Below are 21,305 nucleotides of genomic sequence, written 5' to 3'. Positions count from 1 at the left end.
CATAATATCCATAAACATTTATGCTGGTGTAAATGTTAAACCAACACCTAACGTTAACACCAGCTTGCTTGTCAACGGGTTAGTTATGCACTGGTTGCTGGGTGAAGATAAATTCTTTCTTGCATATCACTTGGCCACATTTAACAACATAGCTGCAAACGAGAACAGTTTACTTCTCTTCCACTGTATGCACATAAATGTAAACTTCACTTTGCATTTAGTGAGATATTTACAGATATTATGCTAGTTGCTATAGAAAATTTACTCCACTAGAGCAAATGCACTAGAGAATAAATATTTTAAGCATTTAAGAAAGAAGGAGACTTCCTAAATTGGATTTACATTTTTTAACTCAGGGTCTTAGCTAACTGTTTCAGTGGTATATTTAATACTTGTCTTCAAAATATTAATTGTAGGTCAGATAGAGCATTGCACTTCTATATCTATAAAAATGATACTTATTAGAAATCAAGACTAAATACAGGTTGAAAAGTTATGAAGTCAAAGAGCTAAAATAAGGTCATGGTTATTCCCATGGAACATGATCCATAAGCAAATTCCTTTCAAACAAATCATTACAGTGTGGAAAAATGGGGTTCCACATCTTTCAAAATGAAGTATAACTCTTTTTAAAAACCAAATTCAGTATACTTTTCTTCCTTTTAAGTTTAAATCATTATTCTAGATTTGCTTTATAATACATACAATATTGCAAATATAGCATCTGTAAAGATAATGTTTAAAAAAAATACATACACACATATATATATATTTCCACAAATAATTCAAGACCTGCAAAAAACAAAATGGGAAATTCTGGGATGCAAGCCAATAGACACATTCAAACCACAACCAACCTGGGGATGGAATCTGTGATTCTGGAACAGTTAAGAAGCTAATAACTCAGTAGGTAATAACTCAGAAATATTTTCATGCTGAGGAGTTTAGTTTTTGTGTGCAAAGGAGGTAAGTCCACTTTTGGAGGAGAAACAGATTTTTGTTTCTGTCCTCCAAGAACATGAAAATCACGAGTACTTTTACAAGGTCTCTATGAATAGCCCAAATTGTCTGAAGATGTAGTAGAAAAAAAAAAAAAAAGGCCCAGGGCAAGGGTGATGTCTGACTTGGAAGAGAAGGCAAAGGTCAGTGGGACAATTCTTCCCAACAGAAAAAGCAAGGACCTCTCCCTAAGCCTTGGTTCTTTCAGGGCAGAGGGATGTTTTGTGTCCAAACTAGAAGGCTGTTCCTCCAACAGGGCAAAACCTTCTGATGAACAACTGCACAGAGGAAAGAATTCTGCAGTTGTAAAACCTAGGATAGTTTTCATTCTTCAGGAAGTACCCTTCATCAAGGTCATTTCTGCTTTGGTTAACTGTAATTCAGGTCTGAGGATTTTATTTTATGAAGAGTGGAGTTTCAGTTTGCATACAAAGGACATTAAATGTGTTAGCCATTCAGATTAATTGATGTATTTCACTCCTCTCAGTATATTGTTTCCAGCCAGTTGATTCTTTTCATTGCAGGGTTTCATGCTTTGATTACCAATGGACAAACGTCTTGAAGAGAGTTATCGCATTGTGATGAACTAAATTCCAAGAAGTCCCATGTTTAAACTTATTATCTCGATGTCAGTACTCTGGCTTCTACCTTTTACCTGACCCTTTTCCAAACTATGTTCTCTTCCATTTTTCACATTGCTTAAAATCATCCTCAAACCTATGAAATTTCTGGAGTCAATGATGACTCTGAAATGGGAGACAGGACAAAATTCCCAGATCCTACCAGAGATATATGCAAACACCACAATATGCACAATATGCAATACATGTTTAATTACGTTTAATATACGGACCATTTTAATAAAACTCAGGGAACAAATGGTGCTGACAGGCAAAGACATTCCTTTCCTGGAAGGAAAATCTCCTTCCATAAAGCCAAGACCTTGTCCTTAGGATAGGGTAGAGGCAGTAAGAAATCTAGGTGTGTGATGAAAAATCTGTGACATGCCATGGGGATCTGTTTCTGAAATTGATACTAAACTGAATTAACTCCTATTACTTTTCTTTTCTTATGTATCTTTAAATTAGCATGCACTCCACTAAAGCTTCCACTTAAGGATGTGGTTGACTCTTCAATATATGGGAAATATTGATCATCAATGATGATAAGCTTTTATTCCTGTACTAAGAAGACTAAATTGTTAGAGAAATCCCTGATTGTCAATAAATTGACGCTGCCTAGGAAGAAGGCTCACCTTCCCTATGTTTAAGTAGCTACCATCTTGGATAAGAATTTTGGTCCTATGCCAGGATCTGCCACAAATACTTTTACCCACTCCCAAGTCCAATTTGTCCTTCTGTTTCATGTCTAAACTGCAAAATCATAAAAGAAGTCTGGTGATAGGCTTTTAAAACAATAGAATCCCCTAGAAGAGATTACAAGTACAACTCATCAGGAGATCATTACCTTTAAAGACAAGACCCATTGCAGAGCCTTCAATTAATAAAATCTATCAAGATAAATTTGGTTTATTATTTTCCTTCCTTCTCCTCACTCTCCTTCTGTACTCCTTTCCTTTCTTCCTATTTCTCTTCCTCACTCCCTTTCTTTCTAGTTCTTCCTCCCTTCCTTCTTTCTTCCCTTCCTTCCTTTTCTGATTTGCAGTTATGAAGCTTCCTGTTTTACATCATATAGCAGCCATTTTACAAGTTCTAAGACTTGGTGAGGTACCATATTTGGCTCTGCTGCAATACATTCCATTATGACCTCAATAACAATCCTATGTCTTCTCACTAATGAGCCATTTCCAATGCCTATTAGTCTAAGTAAAAGCAACGGCTGGTTTCCTGACAAAGATATCTACACACGGGGAGCTCTCTCTGTAAGGCTTTTCCTAAGAAAATCCTTCTGGTGTGGAGGTGATGTCAAGTTTTGTGGCACATATATAGTTTTTGCCTAAATGATTACAAGTTTCTCAGCTCCTCTGGTGGAGAACTAACTCATATTTCAGTGTTAACAATGTCTCTTGTATATGTAAACTTAAACATCATATCTCCCACTGTATCTTTTTCAGGAGACTAGAAGCCAAGAGTAAGTAGGAAAGATGGAATACAGTGCTGTTACTAGTGGCCTGTTGTAGGATAAGGATGGAGTATTATCAACAGCAGTGCTACAAACACCGTCCGTGGATGAGAAGGGAGATGACGTGAGCAATCAAATCAAGTCTTAGCCTAGAACACCAGGACAGAGTTGCAAAGGAGCACAAGTAATAGATGTCCCCTTTGTTATGGCCAAGGCTTTGTATTGGGGCTGTCACAGTATTTCTACCACATGAGTAGGGACCTGGGTCTCTGTACCTCTCTTGCCTTGCTCACAGCTCACTGTATTTTACCTGAAATATGGAAAAATCTCTGCTCAGGGAAATCCATGGGAGCAAATGCAGTGTTAACTGAAGATTGGAGAGGGGGCAAAACAGGGCTGCTAAGGATCTCCGCGTGGCTCAGCATCCTCTCACTAGGACTTAACCCTCGGAGAGCTTCCCACTGCTGGGGATTTGCTCCATACCTCCTTACTCCTGCGGCAGAGCAGAACCAAGTCTGCACAAAGCTGGGAAACACATGAATCCTTCAGACTCACTCGTGAAACAAGAGTGAAATCAGAAACTTCTGTCCTAGGTCACCTCATCCGCATCACTGATTCTCTCTACTGTTTGCTCACCCCATCAATAGTAGGCACTTTCATTGACAGTGATAATCTGAGTGACTCTGGACTGGGTTCTGATGACTGGACTGGGAGAAAGATGAGGTTCTGCCCATAGGTGGGGTACAGCTTGGTCTGAAATACACGCTGAGGTCCAGCGACAGCCATGGATGAGGGAGCGGCTCTGCTCCTTGCCTCCTTCCCCTCCCATGGCCCCCAGCACCTCGTCACAGCCGCATCTCAAGATTACAATGAGGGACAGTATCTACAGCACAATGAGTCTATGTACACTTGGCCCATTCCCTCGGCATGCTTTAGAGAGAGGCTCACACGCCCACACACGTACATCCACGTTGAGAGAGAGAGAGAGAGAGAGACAGCACGCGCGCACAGTGGAGAGATTTTAAATGGCACTTTCTAGCATCTGCGGCATGACGAGTGCTGGGAGGTGGGGGTTAGGGGGTGGGAGTGAAGGGAGGCGACCAAGGTGAGGATGAAGAGCAGATATCCCGCACGGATGCGGGGGAGATCGAACACGGAGATGGTCTTAAAAGTTGGAGGGAGGGTGGAGGCAGGAAAGCCAGATAAATGGTCAGGGTAGGACTCCAGCATGGATTCCATTGATAGTCTGAATGGCTATGCGTCAGCTCAAAGTAAAAAACAGAATAAAATGATGTTGGGAGTATAAACACCGAGGCAAGACCGTATTTTTTTCTTTCCCCGCAGATGAAAAAGGATGAAGGAAGGATAAAGTGTGTGTGTGTGTGTGTGTGTGTGTGTGTGTGCATGTGGTGGGGGGTTAATACCCATCTGGTACTTCTTCACTTGTCATTTTTTCATAACATCAAATCTCCTTACATGATGGAGTCTTTACACAGTCTACATTTGCTTAGATATACACATTTCTTGGTGGAACTTTTCCCACCTGGAATTATACTTCAATTTTTATTGATGGACGTTAAAATTGTTTTAAATGTTGTATTTTCTTCTTCATTTTCTTATTTTCCCCTTCATTTATAAACACACAAAGATGTGAAAGAAACAGTCTCCCCCCATTTCGCTCTCTCTCTCGCTCTGTATCCTGTGTAACGCATTTTTGTGTGTTTTTTTTTAATTATTTTTAAACTTTTATTCTATTAACATTTGCTGAGAAGGCAGAGCAGAGATGCTGCCAGCAGCCACAGTGGTACGGCCAGACTGATGGATCCATTTATTCCTCTCACCGACCCAGGTCCTGCAGTGCAAAAGAGAGAAAAGAAAGTAATTAATACATCCCTCGGTCCACTCTATGTCACAACTGACAGCTCTTTATCTCAAAGGTAAAAGCTCTTTATCTCTTTATCTCATGGCCCCAAACTGGGCCATGTACCAGCATCTCAAAGTCAGGGAGGGCACTTATATACAGTCTAAGAAGGACTCACCATCTTTTCTAAATCCTTCTGGTTGAGCTATAAGTATCTTAAGGGGTGTCTTTTGTGATGCTGGATCAGTCTCCTCTCCGCCCAAGTTTATCCTGAACTCTCTGCTCTGCAGAGCAGTAGGATGTCAGCACCCATTGAGATTCTAAGCATTGCTGAGGGTCCTTCAGCAGCCAGACCCGGGCTCCTCCAGCTGACTCACCACAGCGTCTCCATCAACAAAACGTGGAACCAGTCTGTGACGCTCTCTTCTCAAGGGGGCGGGGGAGGGGTGGTGGTGCTAGCAGTAGCTATTTATTTGTTAATGGGAAGAGGAATTGTTTTAAACTAACGTTTTTGGCTGGGTGGCACCTTAGCTGCAAGGCAGAAAATAAGTCAACTCATGGTGGGATTTTAAGCAGCAGCAGTGGGTCATCTGGTCCAAACCCTTCATTTGACACTTTAAAAACTAATGATGACAACAAAAACAAACAAACCTAGCCAGGCAGGTCCAAACTGGAGCAGAGCTGAGACTTGCACTTGCCCAGAATTCATCCTGAGGGGCTATCTATGGGTTTCCCACTGCCAACCTGAGTTTTCCCAACATAGACAGAATTTGGGGGATGTGGGTGTGCAAATGGAGAAGAGAGTGGGTAAGGGATTTGTGTATTTACACAGAAAGAATTGAGGCAGTGAGTGTAGGTCTAGAGCTTGCCTCTTATGCTTTGCTTGTTGCATTTTTTCCTGTTGTATAATTCTATTCATTTAGATTCATTACAAGAGGAAAACACGTTTTCACAACAGAGACTTTTGGATTTAAGACTGTATGCTTAGACATGACATTCAAAAGGAAAAAATGGTGTCATTGTAACTATGGGTCACTTGGAAGTTTTGAGGGCACTTAAGGAGATCAGTATGTGTGAATGAGTGTGTATGTGAGTGTGGGTGTTTGTACTTGTGCAAGTGCAATGGAGGCATCCTCTGGCATGTGAACATTTCCAAAATTGTCTACAAACATACCAGGTCAGATATAAAATAACTGGGAAAATGTTGAATATAAAAATATTCTCCCATCTATGTTTCACATATCAATAAAAATAATATTATAGGAACAACAGCAACCAAAGACAACCAAGAAACAACTACATGGCACTTACTACAAGTCCTGTTAAAAATGCTTCACAAAGATAAGCACACAACCATGTTACAAGGCAGGTCCTCTAGTGAACCCTGCTTTCCAGGGAGATAAGGAAGCCACAGAGAGGCTAAGTTCACCACAGAGTTTACACAGTAAGCAGAGAGCTGGGCTTTCCCCAGCGACCGACTCTGGAGTCTGTGCCTGCCACTGCTGCTCAGCGCGGTTATGAAGTGAAGTGGTGCCCTGAGCCTCCTGCCAAACATTTGGCAAATGAGGTCTGGGTTTGCTGAAAACAGTAGCCCAAAACAAACAAAGCAACAGGAAGGTATCCATTATCTTTGAAAAAATGATTTTCAATAGATCTTTTTTTTTGTAACTGAAATGTCTTATTGAGAATATTAAAAATGCTACTTAATATATAATCTATATATAAAGTTTGAATAGCATAGTTACAGTATAAAATGAGTGTTTGAGTGTTATTATGTGTTGAGCTGTGGAAACACAGAATAAACGATTTAAATATCCAGTCAATTCTTTAAGTTTTCTAAATGACTGTAAGATTATATTAATAAGACACTTTAGCTACTTTCAGGTTCATGCCTTACATGAGGAATTAAGGTTCAAGAAGATTATGCATTCTGCATAAAGCACCTGATTAGTAATGGTGACCAGGCACTAGAGTCTAGGTATTAAGTCAATGTTTTTCCTAATTCACACCCCCCACACACCATTGTTTTTGGCCTTTGGGGACCTTTAAGCTCCTGTAATGGCCCCTCCTCAGGGCCTCCAGCCTGATGGCAATACAATTCCCTATCATTTTAATTTCTCTCTAAGCTTTAGATGTCATGAGTTCTGTGGCACATTTGTTTGGATTAGTGTGTCAGTGATGCTTCCCAAACAGAGAAAGACTACACACAAATTGAGGCCAGACGGGGTTAAGCAAGGATGATTTTTGTTTTGCCCCAGGGATCCTTTGAAAACAGGTTTTCAGACTCAATTCTGCCTATTTCCTTAATCTCATTTTTAGTGCTGGGACAGGTTGAATTATCTTTCAGACATCTTGGAGTTGAGTGGTACCTGGGGGAACCTAAAAAGTCTAGTCTTAAACCATTTTACTTGAAGGATAGTAAATATTTGAAAAAACAAAAATGCCATCACTGAAAAATATGATATATGCATATATGAACCTAGATACACATGTTCACATATAACATTCTTGCTAATGTATGTACACATATATATGGAGATACCAAGAGAAGTATATTTGTTATATGCATACTCATATACACATATGATATACACACGTTAAAGTTCTTTTAACACACAAAATTGACAATTAGCTATTACTCTTACATGCTATTCTATGTTATACATAGGGAATCTTAGTATGCCTCTTTTAATAATCTTTAATTTTATCTCTAATATAATCATTATTACATGTTTGAAATATATTTTGTGGCTCTCTGAATGATATTTTCATCTCTATCAATTATTATTTATTAAGTGCATTAAGTGCTCTCATATAGCTATTTGATGTGCTTATATGACTTGCTCTTTTCATAATTGGTTTTGAGAGTAAATAAATGGGCTTGAAGAAATACAAGGGTAAATGGGTGGTAGCTGGGGAATCAAGACAAGTGTGTATACAGTTACAGATACATGTATATATGACCACATAGGAGACTACTTCAGTTAATGGCTATTTCATGGAAGAATCATCAGCAAAATCATTAATTATATTTTAGTTCATAGTTATGAAATTTCTGCTTATTTGTGGAAATGCAAATGATAAATCTTATTTCCCACACCAGATGGCCACACTCAGCAAGTGCTTTTATACACTGACAGATATAATGAAAGCAAGAGTCTGCAAACATAAATTAGCCTTAAGAATAGATGGGCAAATAGAACCACAATTCAAAAATTGCTACATGTTTTTCACATAACAGAAAAAAATCATATTTTGGTATTTAGCCACATCCTATATATATATGTATATGTGTGTATGTGTTTTTATCTAGTAAACTTTTAATAAGAGGTAGCAACAGAGGATTAGGTGGTTGTATGGCATCACCAACTCAATGGATATGAGTTTGAGCGAAGTTTGGGAGACAGGGAAGCCTGGCTTGCTATAGTCCAAAGAGTCAGACATGACTTAGTGACTGAACAACAGCAACAAGATTGTCATTATTGTTATTAACTCTGGAAGTCTGTGTTATAGGATGGCATGAAATACCTCTGGATCAAAGACACTGGTTTGTGAACTGGGTCAAGGCTTTTAATGTTTGACATGAAAAGTGCAAACTTTAGCTGCATCGGGAGTGGGAATCTTAAGTCAACACTCCAGGTCAAGGTTTTCAACTCCAAAGATGGTTGAGACTGTATTACGGTGAACACTGGACAGCGCTCTGCCAGGACAATGCTTATCCAAGGGAATTGGTTATTAAGGGCAAGATTGATAGAGCATCCTGAAATTCTGAGATCTGAGAATTTGGGGGCACGTTTCTACACTACAAATCAGATGCACGATGCTCAGCCAATTGATTTGTCTTTCAGTAAAATCTCAACAAAAGGACAAGGTGCTTGTTCAGCCCCTGCTTTAAAGAGTGTGTCCTTGGAGACACTTTGTGATTCAATGTGACCAACACATTTCTGTTGTTTCTGCTGAGTACTTCGGACTCTTTTGCAGGATTTGGGATCAGATTTATTCAAAATAATAATTAACCACACCCTCAGCAATCCTTGGGAATTCCTTCTAGTCATTAAGGAATCCAGATCATTTATCATTTTATTCCTATACATAGTTCAGCCATACAAGAAAAGAAGGGCCAGGTGAATTTAAGCTCAAACTCTTCTTAGAATTAATAAGGATTGACAAAATGACTAAAATAAAAACATAAACAATATGCAAAGCAATTGTTAAACAAAGGAGAAAAATAATCTACTAAATGTCTCCTAGATATTATCTAGATGCCCAGACTGAGGCCCCCTCAGTGGCCTGGAGCCAGATTGAAAAGGGAAAAAGACTGACTTTGGTGCCACCTGCTGACCATTTTCTGCCAGTACAGCTTCCTCTGTGTGAAGGAATCTGCTGGAGAGGAGAGCCTGTAATTTTCAGGCTGGAGCAAATTGTAAGAGGTGGGTATACTGATGTTTTCTTTGAGCAGTGTGTCTTGGAAATAAATTTGGGTTCCATCTCCATAATTCTTTATGCATTATCTCCCCTTTCTGTAAAGACTGTCTTGGGTAAGTCTGAAGTATTCTCACAATGAAGTTGGAATTATCACACCTTTTCCATCAAAACAACATCAAATATTTTGACTTGCAAAATCTTGAAACTTTAGGCCATTAGTTTCCTTTGAGTGACACTAGGAATTTTCTCGTTGATCTTTGAAATTTAAAAAAAAAAAATCACGTGCTCTATTTTCCCCTCCATTCCAAAGCTCTGTGGTATCATTGTGTTCTAACAACAGCAGTTACTTAAGATTCAAATATAATGGACAATCGTGGCATGCAGAGAGAAGGTATGAAGAGGACAGCAGTTTACACTTCTTGTCCCAAATAATCTTGATCCTATATACATATTTCTGGTCACGTCTTCCCTGCTGCATTCTGTGAGGGCTTGCTAGCACTGGTCATAAACTAGGTGCTGGCCCTTTCCTGGGTATAACCAACAAAGCTGGTCCACCGTCTCTGAGGCTCATTGCCTGGTTGGGTCTAAGGACCATAAGAATAGGTTTTAGCTCTTGAGAGTTATCTTGATAGCTTCAGCCCCTTTGACACTCAGACAAGAAGATATCTTCATAGGAGATACTCATCAATCCAAGTGGGTGGCCATGAAAATTTATGCAGGATGGTGCCTGCCACACAGATTTTTCTATGACTCTGGTATGTGAACAGACACTGTTAGGGATTTCTGTTGGTCTTGTAAAGATAACACATCAGAATTGGCAATTGTTTGAATCTTAGGGTCCATGTCATGAAGTGTTGACCTGACTATATTGTCTTTGTAGGGCAAAGTGTGTGAATCACATGCCACGTGGCTGACAGAGCTACATGAGGCAGTTTGACGGCACAAAAAGGCAGTTGCCAGATGTCCCTGCAGCCTGGGTATAGGGTGGTAGGGTGGTGGTATATGAAGACCTGGGAGAAGGTTCTGGCAGGAAGGCATAGGGAATGCTCAAGTGCTTCATTGTTGGAGCCCCTACTCTATCTCCTTGAGCAATATATCTGCTTCAACAGCCAACGAGGGGTGATGAAGTGGACTCTCTGTCTCAACTGAGAGTCCTGTCACTGGGAAGTGGACATTTCCAAAAGTGCAGCTCTGCAGGAGTTAACCAAGGGAACTTAAGGACAATGGGAGAGGGAATAACTTGCTCAGTTCCAGAGATTCAAAAATGAATAAGTCAAAAGCAATAGAGGGGTCTTTGTTGGATCAGAGGCTTTTTGTAAATGAGAAAGTTCAAAGTTTGGGAAAAATAGTGGCAAATGTGTCATGGAAATTATTATCACAAATTATCAATAGGGAATAATCGTGTGTAGAAAGCTCCAATGTATTGCTGTGGACTCTTAATTTTAACATACAGAAGGGAATCAGAAATGAGAACCATACCTTTTTGCTTGAAGTGCACGGTGGTGCCAATTTCTAAAAAGGAAACATTTAGCAAAACAAAAACAAGTAAAAAATTCTGAATCAATTGAGAGTAAGCACAAAGGTAGTCTGGTACTCTCCACTGAAAGGAGAATGAGAGGAAAGGTGAGAAGAACATGCTCATAGGAACATATACCGGTAGAGATTGAAAGAAACATACATAGAAAGAGACTGCTTTGTTGGAACAAATGTGCAGTTGGAGGCGGCAAAAACAATTTGCAGCTTCAGATACTTGATGTAACATGTGATGAGCGCAGACAAGTACGAGAACTCTGAGTGTGGCAGATGAAAGGACTCTTGACTGCAATGTAGCCACGGAGAGGTTGTGTCTGCCTCCCCACCCTCAACCTCATTCTACCGTTTTGCATCTGGTCTGCTCTACTCACACCGATTACCTTTCTTCCTTTTCCTTTCTACCTTTTTATTTTCTAATACACTAAATCCCTTCCAACATTACAACCTTTACCCTCACACCTGCTTGGAATACCCCTCCCCAGGCCTTTGCTTGGCCAGCTCAGTCACTTCGTTCAGATTTCTGCTGAAATGTCAGGAAGGATTTCCCCCATCATCTTCTCAAAAACGGTATCCTCTGTGACTTCCTGTTATCTTACCCTGGTTTGCTAATATTAATAGTCCTGATCCCTACTTTTCACCATGTTAACACATTTGCTTGTTCAGTTTCTCTCCTCCATGAAGGCAGTCACAGTGCATATCTTGTCAACCATGGTACCCTGGTGCCTAGATCAGAGCCCAGCATGTAGCAGGTATACAATAAATACTTGTTGAGTGTATTAATAACTCTCAGTGTTGAGAGAGCTTCTATAGGTAAAATGCTTGGATTCCCTTTTAAGTATCTTGATTAATTAAAGCACAGCACTCCTCGGTATTTAGAAGTAAATATGGAAAATTTCCATAGGATACTTTGAATCTCAGGACCAACTGGGTGATTGATCAGATGTAGAGCCCGAACCATGGGAGCTGGACATAGGTTTTCTTCCCTGTGAGGATCAGCACGCAGCCCTGCAGCCCTGAGTGGCATGCTTTCACTAAGGGCATAAAGTGACCTGGACTCTGAAGCGAAAAAGAAGCTTCGGATTTGGAACCCAGTCACTTCACTGTCCTGCTTGAAACTGGCTTATGCTTTCTCATGACTTCCAGAATAAAGACCAGAATACCTAGCATGACATTCATGGCTCTGCCCTTTCACCTTTCCAGCCTCATCTCATGTGGAGATGTTTATTATCTCTGCATCCCAGCCCACAAACCTTCCTGATGCTCCATGGTACCCCGTTTTCTTTGCTGTGGGGTCTATGGCCTAATGATATCTCTACTAGGAATCCCACTCACCCATCAAAATTTAGTTACAAATTCCACACAGAAGTCTTCCTTAGTCTCCTTGGTAAAATGAAGTCCCTCTATTATAAGCTCTGTTCTCCTTCATAACACTCATCTCAGTTTTAATTTCAAATTATATTGTTTATATATATATTATAAACAATATAATTTGAAATATATATATATAATTATATTTAATTTCAAATGTATTTGTCTGGTGTTTTGATGAATGCTTATTTCACTACTGGACTATTAGTTCCATGGAAGCAGGAACTGTGTCTGTTACTGCTTCCTTGTTGGCACAGCAAGTGAATGACGGCATTCTAAGTACACAATGGATCAAAGCAGAATGGGCCAAATCACTGAAATATGAGAAGAATAAAGATATGCCAGGCATCCTCCTAACAGAGGAGCTGAGACTCTGTTAAAACAACAGAGAATCTGAGTAGCTAAAATCATCATCCTCTGATTTAGCACAAAGGGGTAGAGCTTCAGAATCAGGTCTGCAAAGTTTTTGAGGTTCAGTGCAATCTATGAATCCTCTCCCTCACAGATTTTCCTTTTGCTTTTATGATCTAAGGAGATCACAAGGAGAAATCTCAAACAGCCTGATGTTTTCTAGCATTCTCATGATGGCTATAAGAAGGGCACCATTGCCCTAGCATCCAAAGTCTTGAAAATGGCTACTATTCAGCATCTGCTGGACTGTTCATAGAGCGAACTGTGTCCACAAGTGAGGACAGATGTGGGGTGGGGCAGGTGGGGGTATGTGAATGTTCTTTTATGCCGTGATTGCTGGTGCACTTCTGAAGACACTCAAAGCCGTCAGTACCTGCCCTTCTGTCCCTGAAGAGCTAGTCCATTACTTGCAGAAGGATGGAGGTCCATTCAGAAGATTGGAGCATGATTTCTGCTCCTCTTCTAGCAGAAGTCAGCTACTGAGGTCACTGTCACCTTAGAAGTGAAGTCAGATTCTCTTAAGACTTAAAATGCTGGTGTCCACCTGTTGACCACACAGATCACCTGACCGGCAATGTTTCGTTTGTGTATGAAACATGTTGGCACTAGTTTTCTTTCATAATACCTGTTCTCACAACTTTTCTTTAACATCAGCATATTGCCTTCAAATATTGCAAAGTCTCTGTAGAGAACTGCTCATCAAAATATGAGGAAGCTGAGGCCCAGACAGGTTAATCAGTTCCCCAAGGTCACACAGACAGCAAGAGGCAGAGCTGAGACTGAAATTCAGGGCTCCACTTCTCCAGGCAGAACTCTGTCCATTATTCATAACACCCCTCTGGAATTTTTATGATAGCAAGGCTGAGTAAGTATAGCCTACATTAACTCTAGGCTTATCACTAAGACATTCATATGATTCAATATTGACTGGGGAAAGTTTGGCTCTGCTCCTGTGCAAAGTACAACTTCTCCTCTTTCTTTACTCAAATTCTTTGGTTTATCATTCTTTAGAATTTATAAGGACCTCTCAAGGTTCCAAGTGGTGCAGTGGTAAAGAATCCAACTGCCAATGAAGGAGACGCAAGAGATGTAAGTTTGGTCTCTTCTACCCTGGAGAAGGAAATGACAACCCACCACAGTATTCTTGCCTGGGAAATCCCATGGACAGAGGAGCCTGGTGGGTTATATAGCCCACGGGGTTGCAAGAGTCAGACATGACTGAACACAGAAGCAGCAGTAGATCAGGGTCACAGAGTGATGCTCTTCACCCTAAGCGGTTTAGATTCCCTGATGGGATCATCTCCATGTAAAGAACCCCTGAGGTTTCCCATGGTCCATCCCAGGTCTCATAGAATAATTTCAAGCAATTGTTCAAGAACCTGGGCAGGCAGGGAAACCAACAGTTCTGCTTAACTAGAAATTATCACTTCATTTCTTTTTGCCTCAGTTTCATCAACTGTAAAGTAAGTTTAATTAAATACTTCCTCTAAGTTTGTTCTGGGGCTTCCCTGGTGGCTCAGTGATAAAGAATCTGTCTTTAAGATTCAATCCCTGGGTTGGCAAGATCCCCTGGAGAAGAAAATGGCAACTCACTCCAGTATTCTTGCCTGGGAAATCCCATGGACAGAGGAGCCTGTCAGGCTACAGTCCATGGGTCGAAAAAGAGATCAATAAGATTTAGTGACTAAACAACAACAGCTTTGTTCGATCACTTAGATAGTTATCATACTCTGCTTGGAATGCTGCCAGACACATGCTAATTGCTTAATAAATAAGAGTTGTTGTTGTCAGATTTATGATAAAAATCCCTTACAGAGGAGACTGTCAGGAAAAGTTTTGTGGAAAAAGAGAAAAACAGATCTTCAAAGTCAGCCATGGCAGTACTGTTTCAAAAAAGTTTTTTTAAAAAAAATCTACAGCACTACGGATGAACAAAACAAGATGCTAGCACACTGAAGTGATAATGAAGCAGACTGATTAGGGAGCATTTTGGTCAGGAGAAAACTAGCAATAAGTTAACCAGTAAAGGGAAGAGACTTGAGCAAAAGTCTGAGTGTCCTAAATGGGAACAGACACTGCCTTAAACAGACACACAGATTAAAAATAATTTAACAAAAGAATTTAAAAACATTGCTCAAACTTTACACTCTATGAAGAAACTATTTTTAAAAATCAGATAAAAAATATACTCTTGTTTAAATTATCTTTAAAAAGCAAACTGCCAGTTAAAGTTTAGGAAGTCTTCCCTATGGCAATGAATGACAGTTTGTGAAATACTAACGATCTTAAGACTTGGAATTCCACTTGTATTTAGAAAAAAGAGAATGGAATTTTAATTTTGTATTACTATGTCTTATTCGTCCACTTCTGTTGGAATAGACCGTTCTCTTTTGAGGAGCAAAATTTTGAATACTTTTGAGGAGGAGGACTCTTTGAAAAGTTGGTTGTGTGCTGCCATCTGGTGGTAATACTAAGACATGTTCCTCTGCGCTGTCTAAAGTAATTACCTTTGTCCGTCAGGTGGCAGTAGTGAAAAAAGTTATTTTTGTTATTTTCAAAAGGAGTCTTTCCTATTACAGACCAAAAAAAAAAAAAAAAAAAAGTTTTGGTCCTTAACAACTGACAATAATTCTTTCTTTTCCAACAAGAAGACGCTCTCAAGTTCTTGAGTAAAATTTCCTTGCCAGGGACACCAATTCTGTAGGGATTCCTGGATATACTCATTAGAATATACTTGACACCTACCATTTTTATGCCTCTCCTGAAGACTTCTCTCCACACGTCAATTTTGCTTCAGCAAATAGACTTAACAAGTAAGCATGGTAGTGCCAGTCTAAACAATGAAATAAAAGGATAAATCTACAGCAGCAGTTCAATGGACAAAACTTTAGGGGGTTCAAGTACAAAGAAAGTTCTAAAATTCTGTGAATGCATTATTGTCATATGCTTAGATTTCAGTTCCTGATGAGGGTGTAGGAGGCAGCAATGGGGAAAAGAATTTAATACTAGAAAAGGCAAGTGCCTTGATAAATTTATTTATGCCAATATGTCTTTGACTTCCAGCTTTCAGATTCTTTGCAACCAGCTGTGTTAGACAAATGTCCCAGGTGGTACTAGTCATGAAGAACCTGCCTGCCAATTCAGGAGACAAGAGAGACACAGGTTCAGTTCCTGGGTGGGGAAGATCCCCTGGAGGAGGGCATGGCAACCCGTTCCAGCACTCTTGCCTGGAGAATCTCATGGACAGAGGACCCTGGCGGGTGATGATCCATAGGGTCACACAGAGTCGGACACTACTGAAGAGACTTAGCACACAGCACACACAGCATCAAAAAGAGCTGAGTGGGCCTTGCTCTTTGGCAGGACGTCTTCCTTGTTCACTACTGTAGCCTCCGCCTCATTATTTCTTCAGTACAGAGTCTCTATTCAATAGATTGGGTGAATAAGTGTCTGAATACATAAATGAATAAATGAATGAGTAACTGAGTGAATTAATCCATCAATACCTCAAGAACTTCCCTCTCTAAAATTCTAGGTAGGTGGAAATATTATTCTTTGAAACCACCATGCCTTAACACAAAGGCAAATGACTGTTGGGAATTCACAGTCATTGAAAGAATAATAAGGGGCTAGGAGGTTCTTGGGAGAAGGCAATGGCACCCCACTTCAGTACTCTTGCCTGGAAAATCCCATGGATGGAGGAGCCTGGTGGGCTGCAGTCCATGAGGTCGCTAAGAGTCGGACACGACTGAGCGACTTCACTTTCACTTTTCACTTTCATGCATTGGGGAAGGAAATGGCAACCCACTCTAGTGTTCTTGCCTGGAGAATCCCAGGGACGGGGGAGCCTGGTGGGCTGCCGTCTATGGGGTCGCACAGAGTCGGACACGACTGAAGTGACTTAGCAGCAGCAGGAGGTTCTTTCGTTAGTCTCCAAATCCCTGGCAGGTAGAACATTTTCTGGAGGACTGAGCTTTATTTATGAATATCCTCATGAAATTTAAACCCTAGAAAATAAAAACCCAAGCTTTTTTTTTTTGGTTTCTTTCAAAGTCCAGAAGATTTCTTCTTACCTTTCATCTGTCACTATGTGGTATGACTAGGCCTCTTGCCATTAAAGTGAGTGTTGTGAAGGCAAGAGATGCTTCATGGAAGCTCTAGAGTTTACAGTTTGGTAACTCCCTCACTGCTGCTGCTGCTGCTGCTAAGTCGCTTCAGTCGTGTCCGACTCTGTGCGACCCCACAGATGGCAGCCCACCAGGCTCCCCCATCCCTGGGATTCTCCAGGCAAGAACACTGGAGTGGGTTGCCATTTCCTTCTCCAATGCATGAAAGTGAAAAGTGAAAGTGAAATCGCTCAGTCGTGTCCGACTCCCTCACTACCTGAGGAAATTTCTGTATCTATATTTATGAAGAATTACCGCATTTTGCCTTCTTTGAATTCTATCTGGGAGAGGAGGTGAGGGTACAACAAACCCATGAGGAGAAGAATTGATTTTTAGTACTCTGACAACTTACCTCTGATCGTCTGCTTATAGGCATTCATTCCAGTTCACGGGTAGGATATATAGAGTTTGAGGGTTTATATTGTTTGCACCTTTGTTCTAATTCCAGGGTATTTACTTGAACATAAACGGCTCACTTTTCAACCTGCCACAGTCATTGGAACAACGAACGTTCTCTGTTGCATTATGGCACAACTCTTTTTAAGCTTTCTGATGAGCCCGGAATTTTGAAAATAACATATTAGTGGATTTAACTAACTGGACTTTTTTTTTTGTTTGTTTCCTATATCAAAGTGAATAAGAATGTATGTTCAGCAGAAAGGGAAGGTCCGAATTCAACAGGAGTTTTATCCTCCAATTGTCTGGTGAAAGTGAGAGAGGGATGGAGTTAAAATCAGTAAGAAGTTTAATAAAATAAACATATAAGAATATTCCCTGTGCCACTTCCTCCTTCACTGATGCTGAGGACCTGAAGCATAACATTGTAAGTGTCCTCCGTGGAAATTTATGTGTTTTTGTGATTTTTTTTTTTTTTTTTGCCAAGATTTTGAAAAATAAAACCTTTCCTATTCTATTGGCTTAAAGGGGGGATATTTTTTTAATTCAATTTTCAAAGCCACACTCTGAAAGTTGTTAATTTCTTTCTCAATGGTTTCTCCTCTCCACTTGGAGGCTTTAGGGATTAGCAGCTTCTACTTACAAGAATTATTATTATTTTTCCTTTTGTCATAGAAAAAAACATGCCTGTGATTTCTATTTGGATTGTTAGAGTTTTAATTTTCTCTCTTGTACTATATCCATGTTGGGTAAACTCTAATGCCTAATATTTACAGAGTAATGTTCTCTGAGAATATCAGTGATCATTCTGGGTCTGGTTCTGGGGAAAAGCCAACATAGAGAAATAGGTCTAATCCTCAACCTTAAGGTTATAGCAGTTTTCTTACCTAGTTCATAGGCCAATCGCTATCCTGACTACTAGGGAAATATGTCAAACTGGCTGGGGAAACTAAATAAGTCTTAGCTCAGCATGTCATCAATATTTGAGAAGGCAAGTTGGCCTCCCCTTTAGCTAGATTTGGGTCAGAAAGGACTCTTACACTTTACTTTCAAATACTCCTAGGGGCTTCTGATCATTGACCATGGCCAGGAATGAACTTCATATAGTTTGATGCTGTTTCAAAGTGAGTCAGAGACATGAATGATGTATCAAGCTTTTTGCCACCTTGGATATTCTAGTGATAATTCAGTGTTGAATGAATGAGTATATCCAAATCAAAATGAATGTTGATATAATGTCTCATTATATAATAAAATAATTGAGAATCATTCCTTATTCTCATCAATTAGTGGACCAACCCTCCACTATGTTCTATACTAGAGAGAATCAGAGAAAATATTTTTAAAATAAAAGTTCATTTCATTAAAAAGAAGACAACTTTGTCTTATACCCCAATTTAGAGAGAGAAAGGAGGAGGTTCAGTAAGGGGGACTCTTACTGGAAACCCTGGAGGTGACTCAATGGAAATGTCTTGTAGGGTGAGTCAGGTTTGACTCTGGACCTGGAAGAGCTAAGGGTGTGCCGGTCCCTGTGGAGCAGGCAGGGGCCTGGGGGCAGGACTCCAGGACCTGATTGTTCTGTGACCTTGAGCAAGACACAGGGCTAGGCCAGCCTCAGAGGGGCAGAACGCAGAGAACGGGTCAGGTGTTTTCACTCGAATATGTTATAATACAACAACAACTCAAAGATTCAGACAAAACATTTGTTTCTATCATATTAATGGTGTTATCGCTGAGGAGAGAGGTTATATATAATCTTTATTTTCTTCTTTATAGTTTCATATATTTTCAAATTCTTCCATAATGAAAACACATAACATTTATTATCAGAATGGAAAGCTATTTATAAAAACAAATCTGGGGTAAAGAAAATAATCCCCTAAATCTGGGGAAAAGAAAATAATAATTTTCTGATTCTTTAGCTTTGAGTTGACATCATTACAAGGAAACTGAATTCCCCCCCCCCCCCCACTTTTTAGTTGGCTAGTATTATACAGTGAAACTAAAGAGAAGCTAAGATAGGTGAGGTCTAATTTCTATAAGGAACATTGTCTTTACAGCATGAAATGACAATGTAATAAAATATGTATTATATGGGTTTATGAGGTCCTTCTGACTGCACACTTGAAGTAATTGCCCTGTGGAGTAAGTACAGGTACATGAATTGACTTTAAGTGCTACAGGCTCTGCTCAATGGTGATACGGACTGTTCCAGAAAGTACAGGCTCACTAAGCATTCCCAGCATAAAGAGAGGGTTTCATTAAGTCTCTTACAGCAAGCCAGCCTGCTCAAATCCTGCAGGTTTCTTATTTAGCCTGAGAGGTTTAATTTTTAATAATCAGTGAATTAAAATGTTAGAGAATGCCCAATGGGGTAAGTTTAATAAAGGAATTTCCCTGGGCCACTCCACCTAAAAATACATATAAGATAGAAAAACTCCAGAAGTAAATTTTTTTGAATCAGTAAGTTATTAGGGCTAGACACAAACTCTTTGCCTTAAAGAAGAAACAAATGCTTATGCTCCTGTGCCCATAACACACCTATTGCACCTGTGGGTAAAATCCTGGTATTTGGCCCTCATTGGAATGAAAGAACAGTCATCTAATTTCATAAAGAGCTACTTCCTAGCCCTGAATCTACTTATTGTTGGGGTAAAGTAGATTATAGTTGAAAAAACATAATTTTATGTATATTTTGAAGCCTTCTGTGCCTTCATGTATTTGACTTGCTAAAAAAGGATTTAAAAAGTACAGGTTTGTGTAGGTCTCTAGAGATTCGCCTCCTGTCTGGTTTTCTTCCTCTGTTTCCATGCTCTAAATTGTGAATTGCAGATCCGTTTCAGAATACATTTTAGATTTAAATTCTAAGGGATTCAAGACTGTCCTTAATCCGTGTAATGTGTGTTTTCATTTCATATGTTTTGAAACTAAAAACATTCAAATACCATGAAACAAGGTAACTCGCTGTGGAATTTGAATGCGGAAATAAGTGAATTTGTGAGATTTCCTGGGATTTTAAGGCTCTCACAAATAAGAAGATAAGGGATTAAAAAACAGTGGCATGCTCAGAGTTACCCTGGAGCCTGCGTCTGTAGCACTGACCACCGCAGGGCAGAGAACTTGGTGAGGGCGGTTCTGCTTTGGGACCTTGGCAGTGCCAGGACCCCTCAGGGGTTTATCTGTAATTCCTGCTGTGTCACTGACCTGAAATATCATATACCTCCAGGTTCTAGAGCAAGCAGCTCCTGGAAAACACAGATGGCTCCAACTGACCTGACCATCCCTACAACTAACTTAAAAGCCTACCGTCAAACCTCCTTGTTGAGAGGCTGAAAGCTTTTTCTAGATACTCTGATAGAGAATGGCTCTCAGCATCTTCCAGAAAACTCACCTCTGTAACACCTACCACATAGTATACACTATCCACACATGTCTGTAGTCAAGTTGACAGCTGCTCTTTCTTATCTTAAATGTGTAACAGGTAGTAATGCCCATCTCTTCTCTTTTAACTCCACTGGTTTATCACATTTCTTTTGTTTTTAAACAGGCTAGATGCAAATGAGGAAAAGTAAGAAACTATTAGGAAAAAAATGTGGGTTTTTCCCCCATATTTTTGAGCTGTCTCTGGATTCTAATCCTCTGCAATCCTGGGATGTTCTGCTCCTTTCTCTCTTCTCTTCTTTCTGCCTTAATTTTAAACTTGACTTTCACTGGTCAGAGAACTGACTGGTCCAGGTTAGCTAAGATGTCCCTGTGCTGAGTTCTCCACAGACCACACAGGTCTCCTCAACTTAGCATAGTTTCTCATAACTGCTCATCAACAACTACTGCCCTGGCAGGTCTGTAAGGTCTATTATTGTGGAGGTCGTGTCTGGCTTCTTTTCACAGCCCTTCCCAAGTACTTAGCTCAGAGCTAGAGCTTGACACATAGAAAATACTAGGATGGTACTTTTTTTTTTTTTGAGAGAATGAATAGTGTAACCACAATACTGTGTATTGTCAAATAAACTTCGTCTGGGCCAGAAACTAGTTTTCACTGTCCATCGAGAATGAAGTTTCTTTCT

General features: G+C 39.9%; 1 protein-coding gene across 5 annotated transcripts in view; it reads right to left on the bottom strand.

Annotated features, from left to right (window-relative positions):
• Positions 1-1,080: 1,080 nt before the first annotated feature.
• The window catches only part of LOC122675803 (limbic system associated membrane protein), a 681,792-nt gene continuing 661,567 nt past the window's right edge, over positions 1,081-21,305 (bottom strand). For 3 of the 5 annotated variants that reach the window (XM_043874897.1, XM_043874898.1, XM_043874901.1), the window contains 2 exons: positions 15,425-15,512; positions 1,081-4,933 (listed from right to left, as the gene is read on the bottom strand). In XM_043874897.1, the coding sequence (XP_043730832.1) occupies positions 15,430-15,512 (83 nt within the window). In that variant the 3' untranslated portion in view covers positions 1,081-4,933; positions 15,425-15,429. Of the gene's footprint in view, positions 4,934-10,846; positions 10,880-15,424; positions 15,513-21,305 lie in introns of all 5 variants that reach the window. The other 2 variants (XM_043874896.1, XM_043874899.1) reach the window with 2 other exon arrangements.

Source organism: Cervus elaphus, chromosome 19 (genome assembly GCF_910594005.1).
Source record: "Cervus elaphus chromosome 19, mCerEla1.1, whole genome shotgun sequence".
In the NCBI taxonomy this organism is placed as follows: Eukaryota; Metazoa; Chordata; class Mammalia; order Artiodactyla; family Cervidae; genus Cervus; species Cervus elaphus.
The sequence above is the reverse complement of the archived record's forward strand: the minus strand, read 5'-3'. Positions and strand labels throughout refer to the sequence as shown.